This window comes from Garra rufa, chromosome 17 (genome assembly GCF_049309525.1).
Source record: "Garra rufa chromosome 17, GarRuf1.0, whole genome shotgun sequence".
Lineage (NCBI taxonomy): Eukaryota > Metazoa > Chordata > Actinopteri > Cypriniformes > Cyprinidae > Garra > Garra rufa.
This window is the reverse complement of record NC_133377.1, coordinates 16,018,863-16,040,884: the sequence shown is the minus strand read 5'-3', so window position 1 is coordinate 16,040,884 and position 22,022 is coordinate 16,018,863. Positions and strand designations below refer to the sequence as shown.

Genomic DNA, 22,022 nt, shown 5'->3' with positions numbered 1-22,022 from the left:
GGTATGCTAAAGTCTACTTCTTTTGTATGCAGCAGGTCAGTAGTGTTCTGATAATAGCTCTAGTATGCTTTTAAATCCTAAATATCAGAATTACCAAGTGATAGTTCCTCTGACAGTAATTAAATAACATGTTCTTGCACTCACTGTACACTGAACATACTGTAATGTGACCTCCATTAATGTTCGTGAGGCAGCAGAATGACAAACTCCAGACTGGCCTGTTAGTTCTTTGTATTTATTTGTGCAAATGTTGCAGAGGTCTTGAGAAACAGAGGATCAGCATTCATAAATAACATTCAGTTTGCATATTAAGTCAAAACCTGGATAACAATACAACACCCACATTCCCGTTCCCATTCGAAACACAAGGTGTCCACGCATACAGTAGCACATGAGTCCAACGATGAAGAACTAAAACATTACAGTATTGCTGCATTGAGAGCTAGTGCATTAAGACTCTTCCATTACTAATTACTGATAGACAGCAGTGGGTCAGGAATGCAACGTGAAGAACAGCAGACATGACGAGGTTTACAGAGAAACACTCAGATTAACCATTAAGCTTTGCAACTAGATCTTCAACACGGTGATCAGGGACTCGGAGGCTTCATCTCATCCACATTAGCAAGTACTTGTGCACACTTAATACCATGTTCAAACACAATATGTTACAAAATCATGCTGAAGTCCTTTGGGAGAAAATGCAGTAATGGTGAGAAGATTCTTGTTCAACATTATGGTGCAGGGCTGCATGATAATGATTAAACAGTTGATCACGATCACTGTCATTTTTTACATTTAATCAAAGTGAATATTCGCATTGCATTACCGCTCTTGATTATTTGTGGGATGTTTTTCGTAAAAACACAAAAAATGAAAACACAGCATAATACTCTCCTCCATTTTCCAAACTGGATGTGTCAGCAAGCTCTTCCGCTTGAGTTGAAATTTTTTAAACTTCCCAGAAGATGGAATTGATACATATATCGCACATACAGTACACCCCTCACATTTCAGCAACCATTTTAGTATATCTTCTCAAGAGACAATACAATTGATTTGCGCAGCTCGTCGGTAAACAACGGCTGTGTGTAGTATATACGGCTCAACGTGAAATCACGCACCTGATGGCATTTACCGCTGATTACAGAACCGGCTTTACTGACAAAACGCGCAAGAATGATCGGCCGATAAGGATCGGTGCATCCCTAATAGAAATTAAACTTGGATATATTTTAGAGTAGTCAGTATGCAGCTTGTAAAGCAGTATATATTTACTGTCCTCTGAAAATAACTCAACATACAGCCATTATTGTCAAAATAGCTGGCAACAAATGTGAGTACACCCTAAATGATAACAGCAGTATGTTGTTTAACCATGCAAAGCCACATGTCCTATTCATCATGTTTATGTTTTAGTCTGCTTGACAGGACCATACAAAGTTGTGTATCTTGTATTAGAGCAGTTAAAATTAGGTGCTTTGAGTACAATTCTCTCACACTGACCACTGGATGTTCAACATGGCATCTCATGGCAAAGAACTCTCTGAGGATTTGAGAATTAGAATTGTTGCTCTCCACAAAGATGGCCAAGGCTATTAGAGGTTCAGTAACACCCTGAAACTGAGTTACACTACAGTGGTCAGGGTCATTCAGAGGTTTTCTAAGATGGGTTCCTCATGGAACAGGCCTCACAAGCATCAATCAAAGAAGTTGAGCACTCGTTTTGTGCGTCAGGTTTAGAACCTGGCTTCAAAAAACAGATGCAGGAGTGCTGCCAGCATTGCTTTAAAAGTTGCAGAAGTAGAAGGTCAGCTTGTCAGTGCTCAGACCATACACCGAACACTGCAACAAGTCGATTTGCATGGGCATTGTCCTAGAAGGAAGCCTCTTCTGAAGCTGGCTCACAAGAAAGCCTGCAAACAGTTTGCTGAAGACAACCAAGAGCATGAATTACTGGAACCATGTCCTGTGGTCTGATGAGACTATAAGATAAACTTGTTTGGCTCAGATGGTGTTCAGCATGTGTGGCGATGCCCTGGTGAGGAGTACCAAGAAAACTGTCTCTTGCCTACAGTCAAGCATGGTGGTGGTAGCATCATGGTTTGGCAGTGCTAGATAACAATGGTGCTCACACAAAATATTGACACTTTGGACAGAGTTTGGACATGTTGACTTAGGGTGAACTCACTTTTGTTGCCAGCTATTTGGACAATAATGGCTGTATGTTGAGTTATTTTCGGAGAACATTGAATCATATATGAAGATATATTGTATATCGTGTAAACTCAAGCCATTGCATTGAGTGTGTATGCAATCTACTCTTGTGAATAATTAGAGGCGTATCTGTTAGGCTTCTTCTTCTTCTTCTTCTTACGCATTTGAGTCTATGGCAGCCCATAATACTGCTTGCGGAAAGTTGAAATTTGGCACACTGATAGAGGACAGTCTTAACATTAACCATAGCAAGTTTTCAGTCTCTAACTCAAACTCTCTAGCGCCACCACTTGTCCAAAGTTTCTCTCGTGTTTACACTAATAACTTATAAACCCTAAGGTCTAGAATCCTTGGCTCATGTGGAGCCAAATGAACACCAACATTTTTTTCCCTATTTTTAATAGTTTGTATAACCCACTTTTTCGAACTCGTACTAGAGGGTTTGTCTGATATTTACCAAAATTGGCTCAGATCATCTTCAGGCCATGCTGGCAAAAAGTTATGGAATTCAAGTTGATTAGTCAAAGCGTTCTTGAATAACGTGTGAATGAATTCTACGAATAGCAACCAAAAATGGATGCGAGGCTATATCTCCGCAACGGTTTGGCATATTGAGACCAAACTTGGTCTGTGTTATAACAAGCATGACCTGAGGCTACCTGCACAGTTTCAGGGCAGTGCCACCTAGTGGTCAGAAAACAAAACAAAACTAATCTCTTTAGATTCTGTGGAGCACGCTGAGTCAAACCATACCCAATTTTCCCATGTCAGCCAACTTGGGTGTCGGTCATTTTGAATTTTGTAATAAACTTCTATATTTTATTAACACATTGCCATATCATTATGGAACTCGCTATGTGTCTTCGGCATCATGCCCTGATGGTACTCAAAGTTTAGGTACAGTGCCACCTTGTGGTCAAAAGTTATAAAAAAATAGCAAAAATGTTAATAACTTTAGACTGTATTAGCCTATTGTAATGGTTTCAATATATTCTTTGGGTCATGCTGAGAACATAGATACCAATTTTGCCATATTCAACTGTACTTCTTGTTCGCCATTTTGATTTATGTTGAAAACCTACTTTTTCAAACTCCTCCTAGACTGTTGGTCCAATTTTCACCATATTTGGCTCAGTTCATCTTCAAAAAAAAAAGCTGGAAAAATCTCATGGATTTCGTGTTGATAGATGATAATGGTTATCGTTTAACACATCAATGAATTTGCTGGAATCATGCCAAACTGCGTCTAATGTTTTATCTCTGCAAAGCTTTGACATATTGACACAAACTTTGTGTGTGCCATTTTCACCTCACACTGACCACACCACATCAATTTGGTAACAGTACCACCTATTGGTCAAAAGTAATAAACCTTTCATTAACCATTAATAATAAAATTTCCAAAAATGCTAGTAAGTTTTGATTGCATTGGCCTATTGTAATTAAACTGGTCTCACCAAGGACATATATACAAATTTTGTTATTTATATACATTTTGTTGGTTAAACTTCCTGTCTGACATTTTGATTTATGTTGAGAACTTTTTCAAACTCTTCCTAGACCCTTCTTCTAATTTTCACCAAAACTGAGATCATCTTCAGACTGTGCTGACAAAAACGTATGGATTTCATGTCAATAGACAAAACCATAACAATCGTGAGGCATGATGCCTAAATGACTCTGAGGCTGTATCTCTGCACATTTTGACACCAAACTTTATTTGTGCCATTGTCTCCTCACACTGACCACACCACATTGATTTCAGCAGTTTTGCTTAAAATAATAAATACATCTTTAATTGCTCATTGATGCAGTTGGTCTGATGCTGCCAGACATGCAGGGATGACTTGTCTTGCCTTCTTTGTGCTTGGCCCCTTAATTGCAGCTTGCAGCTATATTTAAATATGCTTTTGGTGTGCACACACCACTACATATTAATTTGAGTAGAATATCTCAACAGAGATCGTTAAACTCCAATTTACATGTTTGCCGGTGTTTTCAGCTCATCGGTGCTTTCTCCGTAATGTTAAGAAACCATGTGTGAACGGTTGCCAATTTTGGAAGAATAGTGTTGCCCACTATTTTCAATTAGTCAAGTAGTTCTGGAAAGTAGTAGGTCAGAAATTTTGCTCAACACTGTTCGAGTAAACCACTGGCCAGAAAATTCATGAAAAAAAGCGATGATTGAAGGATTTAAACACTTGACATCTGGCAACCACAACTATGAACGCTCATGGAGGCTTGATATCAATGCAAGATAACGCGAATGGCAAATTAAATGTTTTCAGGACAAATTACCAAAAAAAATGAGAGAATCAGAAACCGTGATCACGATTAATATACGATTCATCGTGCAGCCCTATGATGGGTGAAGAATGATTGTGAGCTATATTCTCCAGGCATGCTCTTATTTTTTTGCATAAAGATGATTGGTACTTTGCTTTTGAAGCTTAACCAATGCATCCCCAATGAGACCTAAAAGAGGCCAGAGAAATGGATCCCAGAGTTCATGTCCATATAGAGGACGACAGTGTTCTTGTTCTATTATTGCTGCTCTGATGAAGCTCATTTTGGAACTCACTGTTTAGACTGACAATTGTCTTAAAGGCAATTGCTCTGCAGTTCACTCTTGAGACCTTTGTGCTTGTCTTTAAGGAAATACTTTACAAAGTTTTCCAGTCACCAATCTGTTAACGGAAGTCCATATTTCATACTTGCTTTCCAGGTTGCAGAGTTGATGATATTCCTCTACAGAACGGTTAAGTAAACCTGGAGGCTTTTCTGGAAGTCAAAACTGAAACCCTATGAATCAATCACACAAGGACAAATTCAAATAATCCAGGAAACGCATCAACATGCAGGTTCATCATCTCTTGCTCAGCGCAGAGAACTGAATTTTGGGTCTCTGTTCTTGGAGTCTTTCCGTCTTGAGCTGTGGCTGTGATGGGGTCTTGGAGAGGAGTTGGAAGTCTTGTGGGTGGGGTTGTGGGTGTGATGAGTGGTTTGTTTTGCCTTGGATCTGTGGTGGGAGTGATGTTTGTGAGGGGTGTTGGTCGACTGACGTCCTCCAGCGGTCTTGGGCGGCTCCGGAGCAGGTGACGGCACGATCTCTGGAAGAGTCTCCAAGACGGCCGGCACGGCTTGAGGTTTGGCCTGCGGACAGGAGCTCGTGAGGAGAGGAGATCGAGAGGCCGTTTCCAGCAGACCTTTGGTTCCCTGTGTGCACTGTGGAGGTAGATGACGGAAATGAAGAACCAAGGATAAGGGAATGGGTGTGACAAAGAGAAAAAAGGAAGTAGAGTTCAAGTTAGAAACAGTGAAAGTAAAAGTAATTTGAGGTGGTTTAAAAGGAAAAGCTTAAATAGCTGAGCAGTAAAGCCACAGCCAATCAGATATCAGCGTCACTGATGTCTCATGCAGATGATTCTTCTTCTTCTGCTATTTGGAACTGAATATGACCAACTCATGTTGTCATATTGAGTCATATTGAAGTGCGCGCATAAATTCTGCTAGGAGAGAACAATGGAAATTAACATCAAAACAGCAAAATCATGAGAATTACAGATAAGGAGTCAAATCAGAAATTATTACACAAAATACCATCTTAAAGGGTAGCTCACTCGAAAAAAAAAAATCTATGATTATGTACTCACCCTCATGTTGTTTAAAACCCATTTGACTTTTTATCTAAAATTGATGTTTAGCAGTACTTCAAGCTGCTCTAAGTAGATGGGCTGCTGTTTCAAAACTGTGACTAAACACAAGCCACGATGTCCAATTCACACACACAGGTGATACTTAACCCTTAAATGCATACCTTGGGTCTTTAGCGACCCGGGACGTCATTCACTACCCATTCACTGCCCTCCTTCAAGTTTGACATCAACTTTTTTTTTAAGTATTCCTCAGTATATTCATTATAAACAATAAAAGAAAAAAGAAAATAAAATAACGTCTTTTTTCTAATTTTGCAAGTATATTTTTTGTGCGCAAAAAAATGTAAACATGGGTTGACCTCGTTGCTATGGATGATGTCAGCATGCTTACTATCTATGCACACTGTGTTTGGCTGATAGGAGAAGGGTCTCTGTCAGAGATTTGTTCATAGAAATATTGTAGAGCATGATATTAGAATGCCATATTCAAATAAAGTTTTTTAAAAAAATGTTGCCATCAAGATTTTAAAATGCAGGCTAAGTGTCACAAATTAAACAAGTATATGTTCAGCTGATTGTCAGCCTATTACTTGTGTGCTTCTTATAAACAATTAGCTGATATGCATATAAACAGCCTTTTTTATTAACAGAATAGAATAATCATGGCTGATAAGATATGCAACTGTAAAAGAGTTTGAGTTTGAACAACCTCCAAAACCAAAAAAAATTTGCGTGGGGAAACACATATGTGTGCAAATAAATACAGAGTGTTTCTAAAAAAAGTTTAAGTTCAGAAACAGATTTTAGGATAGTTGGGATTTGGTCTTAGTGACTTAGGAGTTTTAGTGCTAAAACGCTTTGTGAAAATACTTTTGGAGCAAACATTTAGGAGTCCTAAATTTAGGGCTGACACGCCGTCTATTTTTAAGATTTTCTCCTAAATCTGAATACGGGCGCTGATGTCTAAATACGTGTAATTCACTTTTATTCCTCTGTTTAATAGACAATAATGACGTGATGTTTCACTCATAATTATCGCAAGCATAAATCAAAAGAATATCATAAGCAAAAAATTTAACTGGTTTGAATAAACGCTATAAAATATAAATGTCACTGTTATTTGATGGTGGATTTGGTGAATAAGCTGTCAGCGATCAAAATACTGACTTTGAAGTCATTGAAAATGATAGTTTTGAGAATATGCTTGAGATGGCGAATATGAGCCAGATGCTGAATGTACTGTGGAAGTGTGTTGTGAGGATGATGGCGATAGTAAAATCATCTGCTCAAATTGAACCCTTCTAAGTTTCAAAAGGTAACGAAATATGCTTTATTTTATTCTTTTATAACTGTTTTTAAAATTTCAAGACAGTTTTTGCTTTTGCAGGAGGCAGAGATCCATCCGTGCTGGATAAATAGGTCTGGATCGCTAAAAACCTGAATATGTAATAGTGATTGGCGAAACGTTCATGCATTTAAGGGTTAAAGGTGTATTTAAAAAAAAAACAAAAAAAAAACATGTCTTTTACTTCCTGAAACACCCAAAAGGATTGGGCTAGTTTTAGTATCAATTAGGCGAGTTTTGTTGTGAAAACCTGGCAACCCTGCTTTCTGGTCTGTACTTGTTGACATTGAAAATCATGCATGTGTTTTCAAGGATTGAAGTCCGTTTCTTGACTGCGACTTCCAAATATTTTACATACTCCAATAGTTTTATTTTTTTATTTTTTATTTTATTATTATTATTTGTATTTGCTAATTTTATTTTACTGTATTTCTCACGTATTGTTATCCTGTTTCATTTTTACCTCTTGTTACCTTTAGGGAGGTAAAAATGGTCCTTATTAACTGTCGTTGACTTGGCAATGGAATTCTATCACATTCTTTTGGCAGTGAATTTTTTGGGCAGGTTTTTGGAGAGCTATTGGGCTAGAAATAATAAACAATCTGGCAACGCAGGACATCATATCAGTTTCCAGAACACACAAAGCCAAATCGACTCAGACTACCTGCGGGAAGATAAGTGATAAATTAATTTTGGCCTTTTTTTCCCTCCAATATTGTTCATCACGCATAAGCAATTTTTTAAATGAACGATGAACAGTTACACCATTAGTTAGACAACCAGCTCTAATTTGCGAGTAGCCATCTTCAGACTAACTTGCTAGATAAAAAAAAAAAATAATAACATCATAAAAACGTAATTGTTTTTGTGGAGAAAGGAGAAATTAGCATAGCTTCCCAAGCTTCAGACACAGACGAACCATTCATTTAACCAAGATTCACAAAACATTTTCAAACAGCCTAGTGAGTTAGTGGTTTGAATCAGACTCTCAGTCTGAATTCATTACTGAACCACAAGATTTTTTGTCATGTCCAATCCGAAATAACCAGAACATGACATGCATCAGTCTATTTAGATGGCAGTGCTGTTTCATATGACAACATCTAATTAAAGATGCATATTGTCATAATGATATAGTTTCTAAAAATAGTGTGAGCACGTATTTTTTTTCTTGTTCCTCACACAAAGCAATCACATAGCTTGAAATTCAGATCATATTGACTTACTGAATTGATATTAATGATAATCAGGAAGCTGCTGCATGCATGTGTATGGAATGAACATCTGAGTTTGGAACAACATGAGGGTAAAAAATAGCTAAAGTCATTTGTTTGGATGAATTACCCCTTTAAGATTTTGGTCCATGACAAAATACTACAGCTTAACCAGAAAGAACCAAATTAAAGTCAGGATATCTATACACAAACAAAACATGAAATAGTGGTTAGTGGTCAGAATGGGAGGAGGAGGAGCAGTGCTGATCGTGTGCTGATGCTGTAAAACATCAGCCGTCGTGCATCAGCACTATTAGCTCTGGCAGCAGCAGTCGTTCAGGCAGCATGCAGGCCAAAAGCATGTGGAGCCAATGTGACGCCACCTACAGGAATCTATCAGTGTGCCCCAAAAAACCCGCCTGAGTCTTACCAACCTCCCCACAATCCCTTACTTTTGCCCACTGAACCATCAGCCGGCACAAGACAGGGCGAAATCCAGGCAATCTTTTTCCTAAACACATGCACACACACATAGAGGACAAGGGTTAATGTGCTAAGACCGATAAGTGTAACATCACTAATGTGCACTAATGCATCAGAACATGCCAGGAAACACACACACACAACTAAACAAGTAAACAAACAGCTCGCCCTACATACTTAAAACAACATATGCATGCAGGACAAAAACTCTGTGATTTAGTTGAAAAAAATATTTATTTAACAATAAAATGCATTTTCAATATATACAAGCACAAGAGAATACAAAATGTCAGGAATGTTCTTCATTGTAAAAAAGGCCAGGGATTTAAACCCATGCATTCACCCATAGGGAAATTTCCATGTCACATGCAAACTATTTCACAACATATACACATGCACACAGACACAATCACGAGTGTGAATATCCCTGCACTACCGTAACAGTGAACAGTGCATCAGTGCAAAGATGCATTAGCACCTTCTTAACTTTACCTGCATTTTTCTGCAAATCAAACTGATATTTTCCAGAGTTTAATAGAAGTTACAAGATGACATGGAATTTCCCACAAAGTTACGACCAGAGAAATGTACACAAACACTAGCGCCGTTTGTTTGTTTGTTCAGTGACGTGATGAGAGGCACTTTTGTTTTGGTGACAAGGTCAACATCTGAGTATAAACCAAAAAGATCTAAGAAACTTCAAGCCACGTTCAAGTTGATAAACAGCCACAAGAAGATACAAAAACTTAATAAAACAAAAAAAAATGTTGCTCGTTTGAACCAAACAACCTACATAATACAAACAAACAGCTTGAGTTGTTTTACATGCTCACATTCTAACAAAAACAAATAAATGACTGAAAAATAAATACTTTTGAGAGGTGTTTGCTTACACTCAGATGTTTTTCAAGAGCACCATTGTGCGTCATAATCTTAAGTCTTTGAACCTTCGAATAAAGACCTACAAAAACAAACACCATCACCTGAAACTAGTGTCTTTCCTGCTCATAAACTGTGAATTCTACCTAATGTCACAGGAAGCCAGAAGTTTCATTTCCTTTTTTGTAACAAGAAAACACACTGTTGTGCAACGTAACACGCCGGCTACATCCATTGCTCTGTAAACCCTATACACTCCGACCCACTAATCTACGAGGGAGCCAAACCACAGAGAATGAGTCCGTAAACATTTATTTCCCTTTCAAACTCAAAGTAAACAACACAAATCTCATCTGTATATGTGACTTTGACCGAGGCGGCACAGCCGTAACGGCTCTCCTCGACACCAAACAAATCTGAGACAGCCGCACTTGGCTGCAGCCCAGCGAGCCCAACGCTGTCTGACATCTAAATGAAGGGTGTGACCCGTGCCAAAACGCATCAAGCAACATCGCAAGAGGGGGAAATGCTGGCTTTGGATCAGACACAGGAAGTCAGGTTGTCGAGTGGCTCTGAACGGAGATGGCAGGTTGCTGTAGGGTTACGACCGGGGGTGGAGGAGGAGGAGGTCGGCCTGAGGTGACTGCTCGTCCTACCATGTTTATGTCGTTTTTAGCAGCCGGGAGTTCGATTTCCACGGGACTGGTCTGGACGGAGTCATCGGAGGGCACAAAGCCTCGCCTGTCAATCAAACTGACAAGACAAGAGAGAGGGCAAAGGAATTACAAAATAGCCACGGGGATAAATAGAGGCTTCACATTGTGTGTGGTTATCCATTGCATACTGGAGTCTATATACACTCATCTAAACGCATCTCACCTGGGCGGCATGGGTCCACAGAGCACAGAACAACAGTTTTTGATAATGCTGTTATAACTGTAAGGATTTCCGACGTCCTCATTTCCACTTTTCCCTGACCAGGAACCTTTAATCTGTAATACAGACACAAAAATACAATACAATCCATGAAATGTATTGACCGAAAGATTAATAACAATAATAAAAACTGTACTTGTGTGCATCTTCTACGTGCTCAACGTGCTGCAACATAACGAAATGCATGCAAATAGAAAAAAACACCAGCAAATTAATAAAACATCTTCATCGGTTTGAGAACACCTGCTGCAAATACTCACAATGCAACCAAATGTAGAAACGCACTGTAGATATTCACAACACAACCAAATACAGAAAAGCGTTGCAAGTGGTACAGACCACAGTGGAAATGTTTCAAGGTGACCCCAACAAGTTGTCAAAGTTAGTTAGCTAGCTTACATAATGTGTCACAGTTACAGTAATTGTGTATTTCGTCAGCTTATTTAGGCTTATAATGTCCAAAAAGCTAAGGAATCACATGATGTGAATGTCAAAGTAAATATCTCACCTTTCAGGTCATTGACAACAATAAAGAAGAGAAGACAGTGAAATATAAACATGTCCCAGCCAGGTTCATCACTTGTTGCGATTTCCCTGAAACATTTTTGGTTGTAGTCTTTGTGAAATTTTTCTGTATTTGGTCGCTGTGAGTATTTGTAGTGCGTTTCTGTTTTTGCAGCATGTTTTTGTATTTAGTTGCTTTGTGAGTATCTACAGTGTGTTTCTTTTTTTGCAGCACATTTCTGTATTTGGGCGATTTGTGAGTCTTTGCAGCACATTTCTGTATTTAGTCACGTTGTGAGTATTTACAGTGTGTTTCTTTTTTGCAGCCTGTTCCTGTATTTGGTTGTGTTGTATTTGTAGCACATTTCTGTTTTTGCTTGATTTGTAAGTATTTGAAGCGTTTCTGCATTTAGTCGCTTTGAGTATTTTAAGCATTTCTGCATTTAGTCACTTTGTGAGTATCTGAAGCATGTTTCTGTATTTTGTCACTGTGAGTATTTACAGTGTGTTTCTGTTCTTGCAGCATGTTTCTGTATTTGGTTGTGTTGCATTTGCAGCACGTTTCTGTATTTGGTCGATTTGTGAGTATTTGCAGCATCTTTCTGCATTTAGACGCTTTGAGTATTTGAAGCTTGTTTCTGTATTTAGTCTGTGAGTATATGAAGCGTGTTTATTATTTAGTAGATTTGTAAGTATTTTGCAGTGCATTTCTGTATTCGGTCACATTGTGAGTATTTGCAGCGCGTTTCCCCATTCTGTAGTTCAGAGAGTATTTGCAGTGTTTCTCTTTATTCGTGTTGTAAGTATTGGCAGTGCCTTTGTCTATTTGGTTGTGTTGTGAGTATTTGCAGAGTGTTTCTGTATTTGGTTGTGTTGTATTTGCAGCATGTTTCTGCATTTAGTCGCTTTGTGAGTATTTGAAGCATGTTTCTGTATTTAGTCTGTGAGTATATAGTAGATTTGTAAGTATTTGCATCGTGTTTCTGTATTCAGTCACGTTGTGAGTATTTGCAGCGCGTTTCCTATTCTGTAGTTTAGAGAGTATTCACAGTGTGTTTCTTTATTCGTGTTGTGAGTATTGGCAGTGCATTTGTCTATTTGGTTGTGTTGTAAATATTTGCAACATGCTTATGTATTCGGTCATGTTTTTAGTATTTGCAGTGTTTCTCTTTATTTGGTTGCGTTGTGAGTATTTGCTGCATGTTTCTGTATTTGGCCACGTTGAGAGTATTCACAGTGCATTTTTGTATTTGGTTGTGTTGTGTGTATTTATATACTTAATGCAAATCAATAAATAGTTTGTTTCAATCTCATAAATTTAACTGAATATTGCTTGTTTCACAACTAGCCATATTTTAAGTATGTTCATATTGTTTTACTCAATGCATTTAATTGTTTTCAGAATTCACAGATTTTAAGCAATTTAAATAATTATTTTGATTCAAGTATTTTGAAAATATGATCAGTTAAATAAATGAAAAAACATCATGGCATACAGTCGTGGCCAAAAGTTGAGAATTACATAAATATTGGAAATTGGAAAAGTTGCTGCTTAAGTTTTTATAATAGCAATTTGCATATACTCCAGAATGTTATGAAGAGTGATCAGATGAATTGCATAGTCCTTCTTTGCCATGAAAATTAACTTAATCCCGAAAAAAACTTTCCACTGCATTGTTAAGAAGGCTTCAGGGCGTCCAAGAAAGTCCAGCAAGTGCCAGGATCGTCTCCTAAAGAGGATTCAGCTGTGGGATCAGAGTGCCACCAGTGCAGAGCTTGCTCAGGAATGGCAGCAGGCAGGTGTGAGCGCATCTGAACGCACAGTGAGGACAAGACTTTTGGAAGATGGCCTGGTGTCAAGAAGGCAGCAAAGAAGCCACTTCTCTCCAAAAAAAAACATCAGGGACAGATTGATCTTCTGCAAAAAGTATGGCGAATGGACTGCTGAGGACTGGGGCAAAGTCATATTCTCAGATGAAGCCTCTTTCCGATTGTTTGGGGCATCTGGAAAAAGGCTTGTCTGGAGAAGAAAAGGTGAGCGCTACCATCAGTCCTGTGTCATGCCAACAGTAAAACATCCTGAGACCATTCATGTGTGGGGTTGCTTCTCATCCAAGGGAGTGGGCTCACTCACAATTTTGCCCAAAAACACAGCCATGAATAAAGAATGGTACCAAAACACCCTCCAACAGCAACTTCTTCCAACAATCCAACAACAGTTTGGTGAAGAACAATGCATTTTCCAGCACGATGGAGCACCGTGCCATAAGGCAAAAGTGATAACTAAGTGGCTCGGGGACCAAAACGTTGACATTTTGGGTCCATGGCCTGGAAACTCCCCAGATCTTAATCCCATTGAGAACTTGTGGTCAATCCTCAAGAGGCGGGTGGACAAACAAAAACCCACTAATTCTGAAAGAATGGGTTGCTATCAGTCAGGATTTGGCCCAGAAGTTGATTGAGAGCATGCCCAGTCGAATTGCAGAGGTCCTGAAAAAGAAGGGCCAACACTGCAAATACTGACTCTTTGCATAAATGTCATGCAATTGTCGATAAAAGCCTTTGAAACGTATGAAGTGCTTGTAATTATATTTCAGTACATCACAGAAACAACTGAAACAAAGATCTAAAAGCAGTTGAGCAGCAAACTTTGTGAAAACTAATATTTGTTTCATTCTCAAAACTTTTGGCCAGGACTGTAGTTTAGTATTCACAGCTATTTGACTTTATGTATGACGCAGAAGCATGCATCTCGTTAGGTTTATTAATTTATGTCAAAACACTGCAATCCAAATGGGTAGAAATTTAAATATGTAACTCAAATACATAAATCTTAAATTTAGGCCTAAATTATTGCATGTATTAGAGGTAAAAACAACTTGTACAGATCTTAAGATATGAAAGAAAAACACTCACATCCTCATTGGTAGTAAGATTTGCAGCCACCAGGTATGTATGGAAACCTGAGAGGCCCAAAATGGACCAAACTGAAAAGAAGCAGACCACTAACTCAAGAGCAGTGGACAAAAGTCAAGGAAGACTTCAGAATTTATACAAACAAGGAACATCAATAGCACATTGTACTGGAATATTTTGGGCTAAATATAACTTGATCAACAGCATCATGTTGACTTGTCCATTGGTTTGTACAAACAAACAGAATATTGAATTAGGATTAGGAATTCCATTCTCTTTTTTTAAGCTAAATCATGGCCACAGTCTAACTAAATTAAAAGGAGTGAATTAATACAATGTGGCTATAATTTACCTAAAATGAAGGAACTAATCATTAAGTCATGTGAACAAATTGTAACTAAAACGAAAGAAAAATAGACTGTGGCCATCATATCCATTTGTTCCCCACATATCATAAGCACTGCTCAATACAGAAGTGTTTAAAAGCAGAAACATGACATTTTGGGTGCTGGGAACAACTGTACTCAGATGCACTTAAAAGTGTGAACTGTAAAAAGCACTATGGCTATACTAGCTATACTATACGATCAAAACCACAGTTTTTTTAAGGTTTATTCCAGTGTAGTCCCATAGATAGTAAGTACAAGTTGTAAGTTACTACAAACTACTTTTATTTAGATTTTGTTTTTATAAACTGAGGCACGAGTTGAAATGTGTCACAGATGCTGGTAATTGAACTTCACTTGTATTTAACCCAGCACATTCCTTTATGGCAATAACAGACTTTGTTTCTGAAATCAAACAACATTAAAAGAAAGGATATCTGGCAGGACTCGCTTGGAGAGCGAAAACCAGCCCATTTCCTCCTTGTGACCCTATAAAAAAGAGAGCATTAGTCACTAAAAGCTTTTATCAGATCTTAAGCCATTTAAGTCCAATTAGTGATTCACATGGCCTCTCACCGGGTCATCTGTGTTTGGCTTTATAAATACAGCATAGTTCAAACAAACAAACTTTATGATTAAAAAACAGCTGATGTAAACACTTCCAGTTAATTATCTGGACACATCTGTATAAATTAAATGGTTCATGCTTAACTGGAAATTGGTTGTGTTTAAATTGTTGCAATTAGGAAAGGATATGAAAGGATAATGTCCAGCATACAACTCCTTCAAAGCTGTATATGAAGTAAGTGACTCTATTGTATGTTCCACTTTCATCAGTATATATTTTTTGTTTTTATAAAAAAAAAAAAGACTCCTCGGCTCACCAAGGCTGCATTTATTTGATCAAAAATATAATAAAAACAGTAATATTGTGAAATATTACTACATTTTAAAAATATAGCTGCAAGCAGCAATTACGGGGCCAAGCACAATCAGAGGCAAAATAGTAATCTAAGAATGCCAAGGAGCAGCAGACCAACTGCAACAATTAAAGCAATTTTAGAATGATTTTAGTCATAATGGTTGAAATATCATAAATACAATGGTACTCTGATAATATGATTTAATGGGATTTCACTTTTGACCAATAGGTGGCACTGTTATCAAATTGATGTGGTGTGGTCAGTGTAAGGAGACTATTGCACATACAAAGTTTGGAGTCAATATGTCAAAGCTTTACAGAGATACAGCCGTACAGAAATAGTCTGCCATCAAAAACGACGCGAAATCCATAATATTTTGTCAGCACAGTCTGAAGATGATCTAACTCGATTTTGGTGAAAATTGGACAAACGGTCTAGGAAAAGTACGAAAAAGTAGGTTTTCAACATAAAACAATAAGGTGGATAGAACGTTCGGCCAACTATGCTATAATTAGTATCTATGTTTTCGGCATGGCCCAAGGACTATTTTGAGACCAGTCTACAGTTATTAGCAATTTTGGTAATTTTTTAATTAATGGTAATGAAAGGTTTATTACTCTTCACCAACAGGTGGCGCTGTTACCAAATTGATGTGGTGTAATCAGTGTGAAGTGACAATGCCTCATATAAAATTTGGTGCAAATATCTCAAAGCTTTGCAGAGATACAGCTTCAGATGCACTTTGGAATTTTACAGAAAATGCGTTGATGCATTTATTGAAAACGGTTTCGTATATAGACACGAAATCCATAACTCTTTTGTCAGCATGGTCTGAAGATGATCCGAGTCAAATTTGGTGAAAATCGGAGCAACGTTCTAGGAGGAGTTCGAAAAAGTGGCGGACAGGAAGTTTGGCCAATTTTGGCATTACTGGTATCAATGCTCTCAGCATGACCCAAGGAATATTTTGAGATCATGTCATTACAATAAGCCATTTTCTTCAGAAGTTATTAGCATTTGTCAAAATTTCCTTATAACTTTTTGAGTACTGTCAGGACACATACAGAGTTTCGTAACGATACGTCAATGCGTTTGTAAAACATAGCATTTTATGATAAAATTCACAATGGCTGATGCCCAAAATGGCTGACATAGGAAAATTGGATATGGTTCTCGGCATGCTCTCCGAATCTTACGAGACCAGTTTCGAGATTTTTGGCCAAACCATTGAGAAGTTATAAGCAAAAATAGCCATTTTTCATATCTCCCTAACACTAGGTGGCACTCAATACGCCAAACCGTTACAGAGATATAGCCTTGCATCCATTTTTGCGAGCTTTTCGTAGAATTAGTTTGTGCGTTATTTGAGAACGGTTTGACTAATCAACTTGAATTCCATTTGAAAAAGTAGGGTTTTTAAACAATTAAAAATAGAAAAAAAAACTTACGATTTTTTAATTTTGGTGTTCATTCGACTCAACATGACCCAAGGATTCAGAGAAAAGATTTTGATTTGTGCCTTACGGTTCAAAAGTTATTAGCATAAACATAAGTGAAAGTTTGGACAAGTGGTGGCGCTAGAGAGTTTGAGTTAGAGACTCCAAATTTGCTATGGTGACAGTTCAGACCATCCTCTATCTGTATGCCAAATTTCACAACTTTCTCGCAAGCAGTTCAACCTTCGGTGCTTGGCCCCTAATAACCGTTTTCAATTGTAATATTTTATAATGTAATTTATTCTTTGATGTAAAGCTGAATTTTCAGCATCACTACTCCAGTGTTCAGTGTCACATGATCATTCAGAAATAATTTTAATATGCTGATTTGTTGCTCAAGAAACATTTCTGATTATTATCATTGTTGAAAACAGCTGTGTTGCTTAACATTTTTGTGGAGAGCATGATTTTCATGACTTTGAACAAAGTACAAAATAAAATTGTTTTAAACAAAAATGTATCATTATAAATGGCTCTAATGCAACTTTTGATCAATTTAAATGCACCAACAACAACTGAACAATAACTCATGACAGGCAAAACAGAAACAAAACTAAATGTATGTGCATGTTTAAAATTAAAGCATTAAAAAGGACTAGTCTGATTACAAATCTCTGTATACAAAGAGCTCAGAACTATTACTGAACGGATGTTAAATTTACACACCACTCAGCGATGCATATTTTTGTTTTTGTCACAGACACAGAAAGAGTTGGCAAGGAAAATGAAGTGACACATACTTAGAGCCAGGTGTGTGGTTACACAACCGAAGATGAAGGCTGTGAGGAAAGACAACGAGACGATGAAGGTGTAGAAGAAGCGATAGTTTCGTTTTCCCACGCAGTTGCCGACCCAGGGGCAGTGATGATCGAAGCGCTCTGCCAAACACACAAGACAGCAGGCCGTCACGCGGCTCGTGATTTATTACAGCAGGAATTAAAACGTCTGTTGGTTTAAAAACAAGTGAGAACTTCAGAGATCAAACCAAAACCCAGACTGCTTTAAACCGGCTTTATAAACCTAATACTATAAATAACACAGCCAAATCTGAGGAAGATAATGTCCTACATGTACTCACATACAGAAGAGTGTGAAACTGCACACAATAAATACACTGGTGGCCAAAATTATCAGAACACTAGTATTTTCAGCAGCTAAAAAATGGCTTTAAGTCAGTTATTTCGCTTGCTGTAGTGTGTCAGTAGGAAATACCAGTTTGCATTTCCAAACATTCAGTGCTCCACATAGAGATCTGATCTCATCATCATCCAGTTTGTCTAGAATGACATGACGAAACGGAACAAACTTAGACTAAAACCAGAAGAACTGTGGCAACGTCTCCAAGATGCTTCAAGAGACCTACCTGCAAAGCTGTGAAAGGAGAAGTTCACTTCCAGAACAAAAAATTGCAGATAATGTACTCACCACCTTCTCATCCAAGATGTTCATGTCTTTCTTTCTTCAGTCATAAAGAAATTATGTTTCTTGAGGAAAACATTTCAGGATTTCTCCCCATATATAATGGACTTCAGTGGTGCCCCCGAGTTTGAACTTCCAAAATGCAGCTTAAATGCACCTTCAATAGGCTCTAAACGATCCCAGCCGAGGAAGAAGGGTCTTATCTAGCGAAACTTATCTTTTCTAAACAAATTGACTATTTATATACATTTTAACCTCTTTTAACCTACATTTTTTTGGAAACGGTGTTTGATCATCTTTTCAAATTTTCACTTGTAAACACATGGGTCAGGACTTCTACAGCAATGTAGGATGATTTTGAAGTTGGGGAAGAAAACGAGATGGGAGTTTATCGGCATACCCTAACTGTCTTAAACCGGAAAAAACTGTTCACGCAGACATAGAAAAGACAAGCGTTTGAGGTTAGAAAGTACATAAATAGTTTGTTTCGAAAATGACCGATCGTTTCGCTACTGTAGACAAATCCTTTCTTCCTTGACTGGGATTGTTTAGAGCCCTTTGAAGCTGCATTTAAACTGCATTTTGGAAGTTCAAACTTTTGGGCACCATTGAAGTCTATTATATGGAGAAAAATCCGAAAACATAATTTCTTATCGACTAAAGAAAGAAAGACATGAACATCAAGGGGTGACAAGGGTGTGAGTAAATTATCTGTACATTTTTGTTCTGAAAGTGAACTACTTTTTTTAAATTATGTTTTTTGAGGAAAACATGGAATTTTGTCCATATTCCAACTTGGTGCCCAAGTTTGAACGTCCAAAATGCAGTTTAAATGCAGCTTCAAAGGGCTCTAAATGATCCCAGCCAAGGAAGAAGGGTCTTATCTAGCAAAACCATCATTTTCTTTTTTTATTACAATTTATATACTTTTTACCTCAAACGCTCGTCTTGTCTTGCTCTGCCTGAACTCTGTTTTTCCAGTTCAAGACAGTTAGGATATGTCGAAAAATTCCATTTCCCCCATTTCATTTTCTCCCTCAACTTCTAAATTGTTCTACATTGCTGTTTTACCTTTATTGTTAAGGGTGTTTGATCATTTTTGCATGTTCACTTGCAAACACTGGGCCGGTACTTTTGCAGCGATTTAGGGTGATTTTGAAATTACTTTTGAAGTTGAGGGAGAAAATAAGATTTTTCGACATACTCTGTCTTGAAATGGAAAAAACAGTTCAAGCAAAGACGAGACAAGATGATAATTTGAGGTTAAAATATGTTTATTTTTTTTATTTATTTTTTTTTTAAACCGATCGTTTCGCTAGATAAGACCTTTCGTCCTTGGTTGGGATCATTTACAACCGCATTTGGGATCGTTTGAAGCTGCATTTAAACTGCATTTTGGAAGTTCAAACTCAGGGAACCATAGTAGTCCACTACATGGAGAAAAATCCTAAAATGTTTTCCTCAAAAAAAACATTTCTTTACAACTAAGGTCTTTTTGCGGGTTTCCACCAAAATAAAAGTAAACATTTATAAAATGTTAGCAATGTAATTTTACTGTTGTTCTGTAAAATAAAATGAAAAAGACAAAAATAATGATAGCAATCATTACAACAGCTCCTTTAATACATTTATTATGACATTCTCCTTTGCTCAGTCTTGCTCTATAATGTCTACTAGAATGTTAAAAATGTTCAGTGTTAAGTAAATATTTTTAAATTGTTGTTTTGTAATTTTCTTCTTTTTCTTCCTTTTTTGAAAAGCAAGACAAAATATGTATGTATGTATAAAGACTATTTTGGCTATTTAATTTATGCAATGGTGAAAACACACTGGGCCGAAGGCCGATTACTGAACACGTTTTTTTGAATTTTTTCACCATTGCATAAATTAAATAGCCAATATTTGCTTTTTACAGTTTTGTCTTGCTTTTCAAAGAAAAAAAAATCAATTACAAAACAATTTAAAAAATATTTAACACTGAACATTTTTAACATTCTAGTAGACATTATAGCCTACCAAAAAAAGCACAATTTAACTTAACATTAATAAGTTTGTAAAATAATATTCTTTGGCCATTTTAAGACCCCCTTCTTGAATCAGGCATGTATTTTTAATGTACAATTAAATGCAGACTTGCTGAGCAAAGGAGAATGTTATAATAAATGTATTAATATAGCTGTTGTAATGATTGTTATCATTTTTGTGTTACATTTTAATTTTATTTTACAGAACAACAGTAAAATTACAATATTAACATTTATAAATGTTGACTTATTTTGGTGGAAACCCGCAAGAAGACCTCAGTACTACTTTTTGCTGACAGCAGCAGATTTATGAATAATTCTCATTTTAATTTCCCTCGCGCTTTGGACTTTGAACCTGGCTAAGGAGCTCATGCAGCGCTGTCAGAATAAATACAATTGGTGCGTGTATTAGACAACATAACGTTCTGTAGTTTATTTACTAATGGTTTAAGGCCATTTGGTGATTTCAGTCATCATACAGTAAGCAGCAACAACCAGCCCTTTCTCTTCTCATGGAAGACATGCGATGTGACACTAAACAGTCTCTCGCTGTCGGCGCTTGAGATGATTTTTGTCTTTCTCAGACAGTTTTAAATGTTTCCACACTGCCCACATTTGCTGCATTAGTGCAAGCCTCTATTTGATCACGTCACGTTGCTTTTCGGTATAATTTATTCTGCCTTTTCGCTTATTGGCTCGAACACTGAAAGACCATTTTTTGCTATTTTCGGCCAAATAATTTCGGTTGCTGAACATCCCTAATTTTAACAGTGTTATTCAGTGAAATTCAGTGATTATTTGCTGCATAAACATTATATCATGTATTTATCAAACTCTCATTATTGTTTAACGAGGAAATTTTTATTGCATGATAATTATCGTTACAGATTTATCGCCCAGCCCTATTGGCTCATGTTTTGTTCCTAAATGTGTTAAAACGACCTAAACTCAGAGCAGATGCAGAGATTCATGTGGAGCAGCATTTCCTGTGAGATGCTGAAAACACTGAGAATGAGCTGCTCATGTATAAATGAACACAGTGCTGCTCTTCTACAGCTTTAGCAATTTGATAATCCCACTCAGCCACATCTCAAATTTTATTTTGATTATTAACCGTGCAGTGTTGTTGCACACAAACTGTTATGTAGCTCTAGTTATATCTAAGTGGTGTTCCTGCACATCAAACATTAATGCACTTAGGCTGATGAACTGATATGAATTGATAATGTATACCTGCAGTGCTTAAAAGCATCTTCCAAATGCATGAATGCAAACTTGTAACCTTTAGTATGAGCAATAGTAATAATGACACTTGCATTAGTAATCGCCATTAATAGTCATCATTAAAAACGGCCTCAGATTTGTTGCGTGTGAGCGCCACTGTACATTTCTCGAAGCTCATCTCACCCACACAGTTGTCACACAGGCTGCAGTGGGAGGTTCGCGGCGGCCGGAAGATCTTGCAGGTGAAGCAGTACTTGAGTTTAACCACCTGCTGATTGATGACGACCTCCTTCGTGCGCGGCGGGGGGCGGTAGGATGAGGACGAGCCCGTCGGGTTGTCTGCGAGAGAGAGAGAGAAAAACATTTCCAGCAGAGGATGAGATGTCGGAAAGGAATTTCA

General features: G+C 37.5%; 1 protein-coding gene across 1 annotated transcript in view; it reads right to left on the bottom strand.

Moving 5' to 3' along the window:
• Positions 1–221: 221 nt before the first annotated feature.
• zdhhc18b (zDHHC palmitoyltransferase 18b) overlaps positions 222–22,022 on the bottom strand; it is a 41,728-nt gene continuing 19,927 nt past the window's right edge. Inside the window, exons 3-9 of the mRNA XM_073822051.1 lie at positions 21,806–21,961; positions 17,696–17,833; positions 14,974–15,025; positions 14,151–14,253; positions 10,674–10,786; positions 10,451–10,547; positions 222–5,442 (exon numbers count right to left, since the gene is read on the bottom strand). Of these exons, the coding sequence (XP_073678152.1) occupies positions 5,095–5,442; positions 10,451–10,547; positions 10,674–10,786; positions 14,151–14,253; positions 14,974–15,025; positions 17,696–17,833; positions 21,806–21,961 (1,007 nt within the window). The 3' untranslated portion in view covers positions 222–5,094. The remainder of the gene's footprint in view (positions 5,443–10,450; positions 10,548–10,673; positions 10,787–14,150; positions 14,254–14,973; positions 15,026–17,695; positions 17,834–21,805; positions 21,962–22,022) is intronic.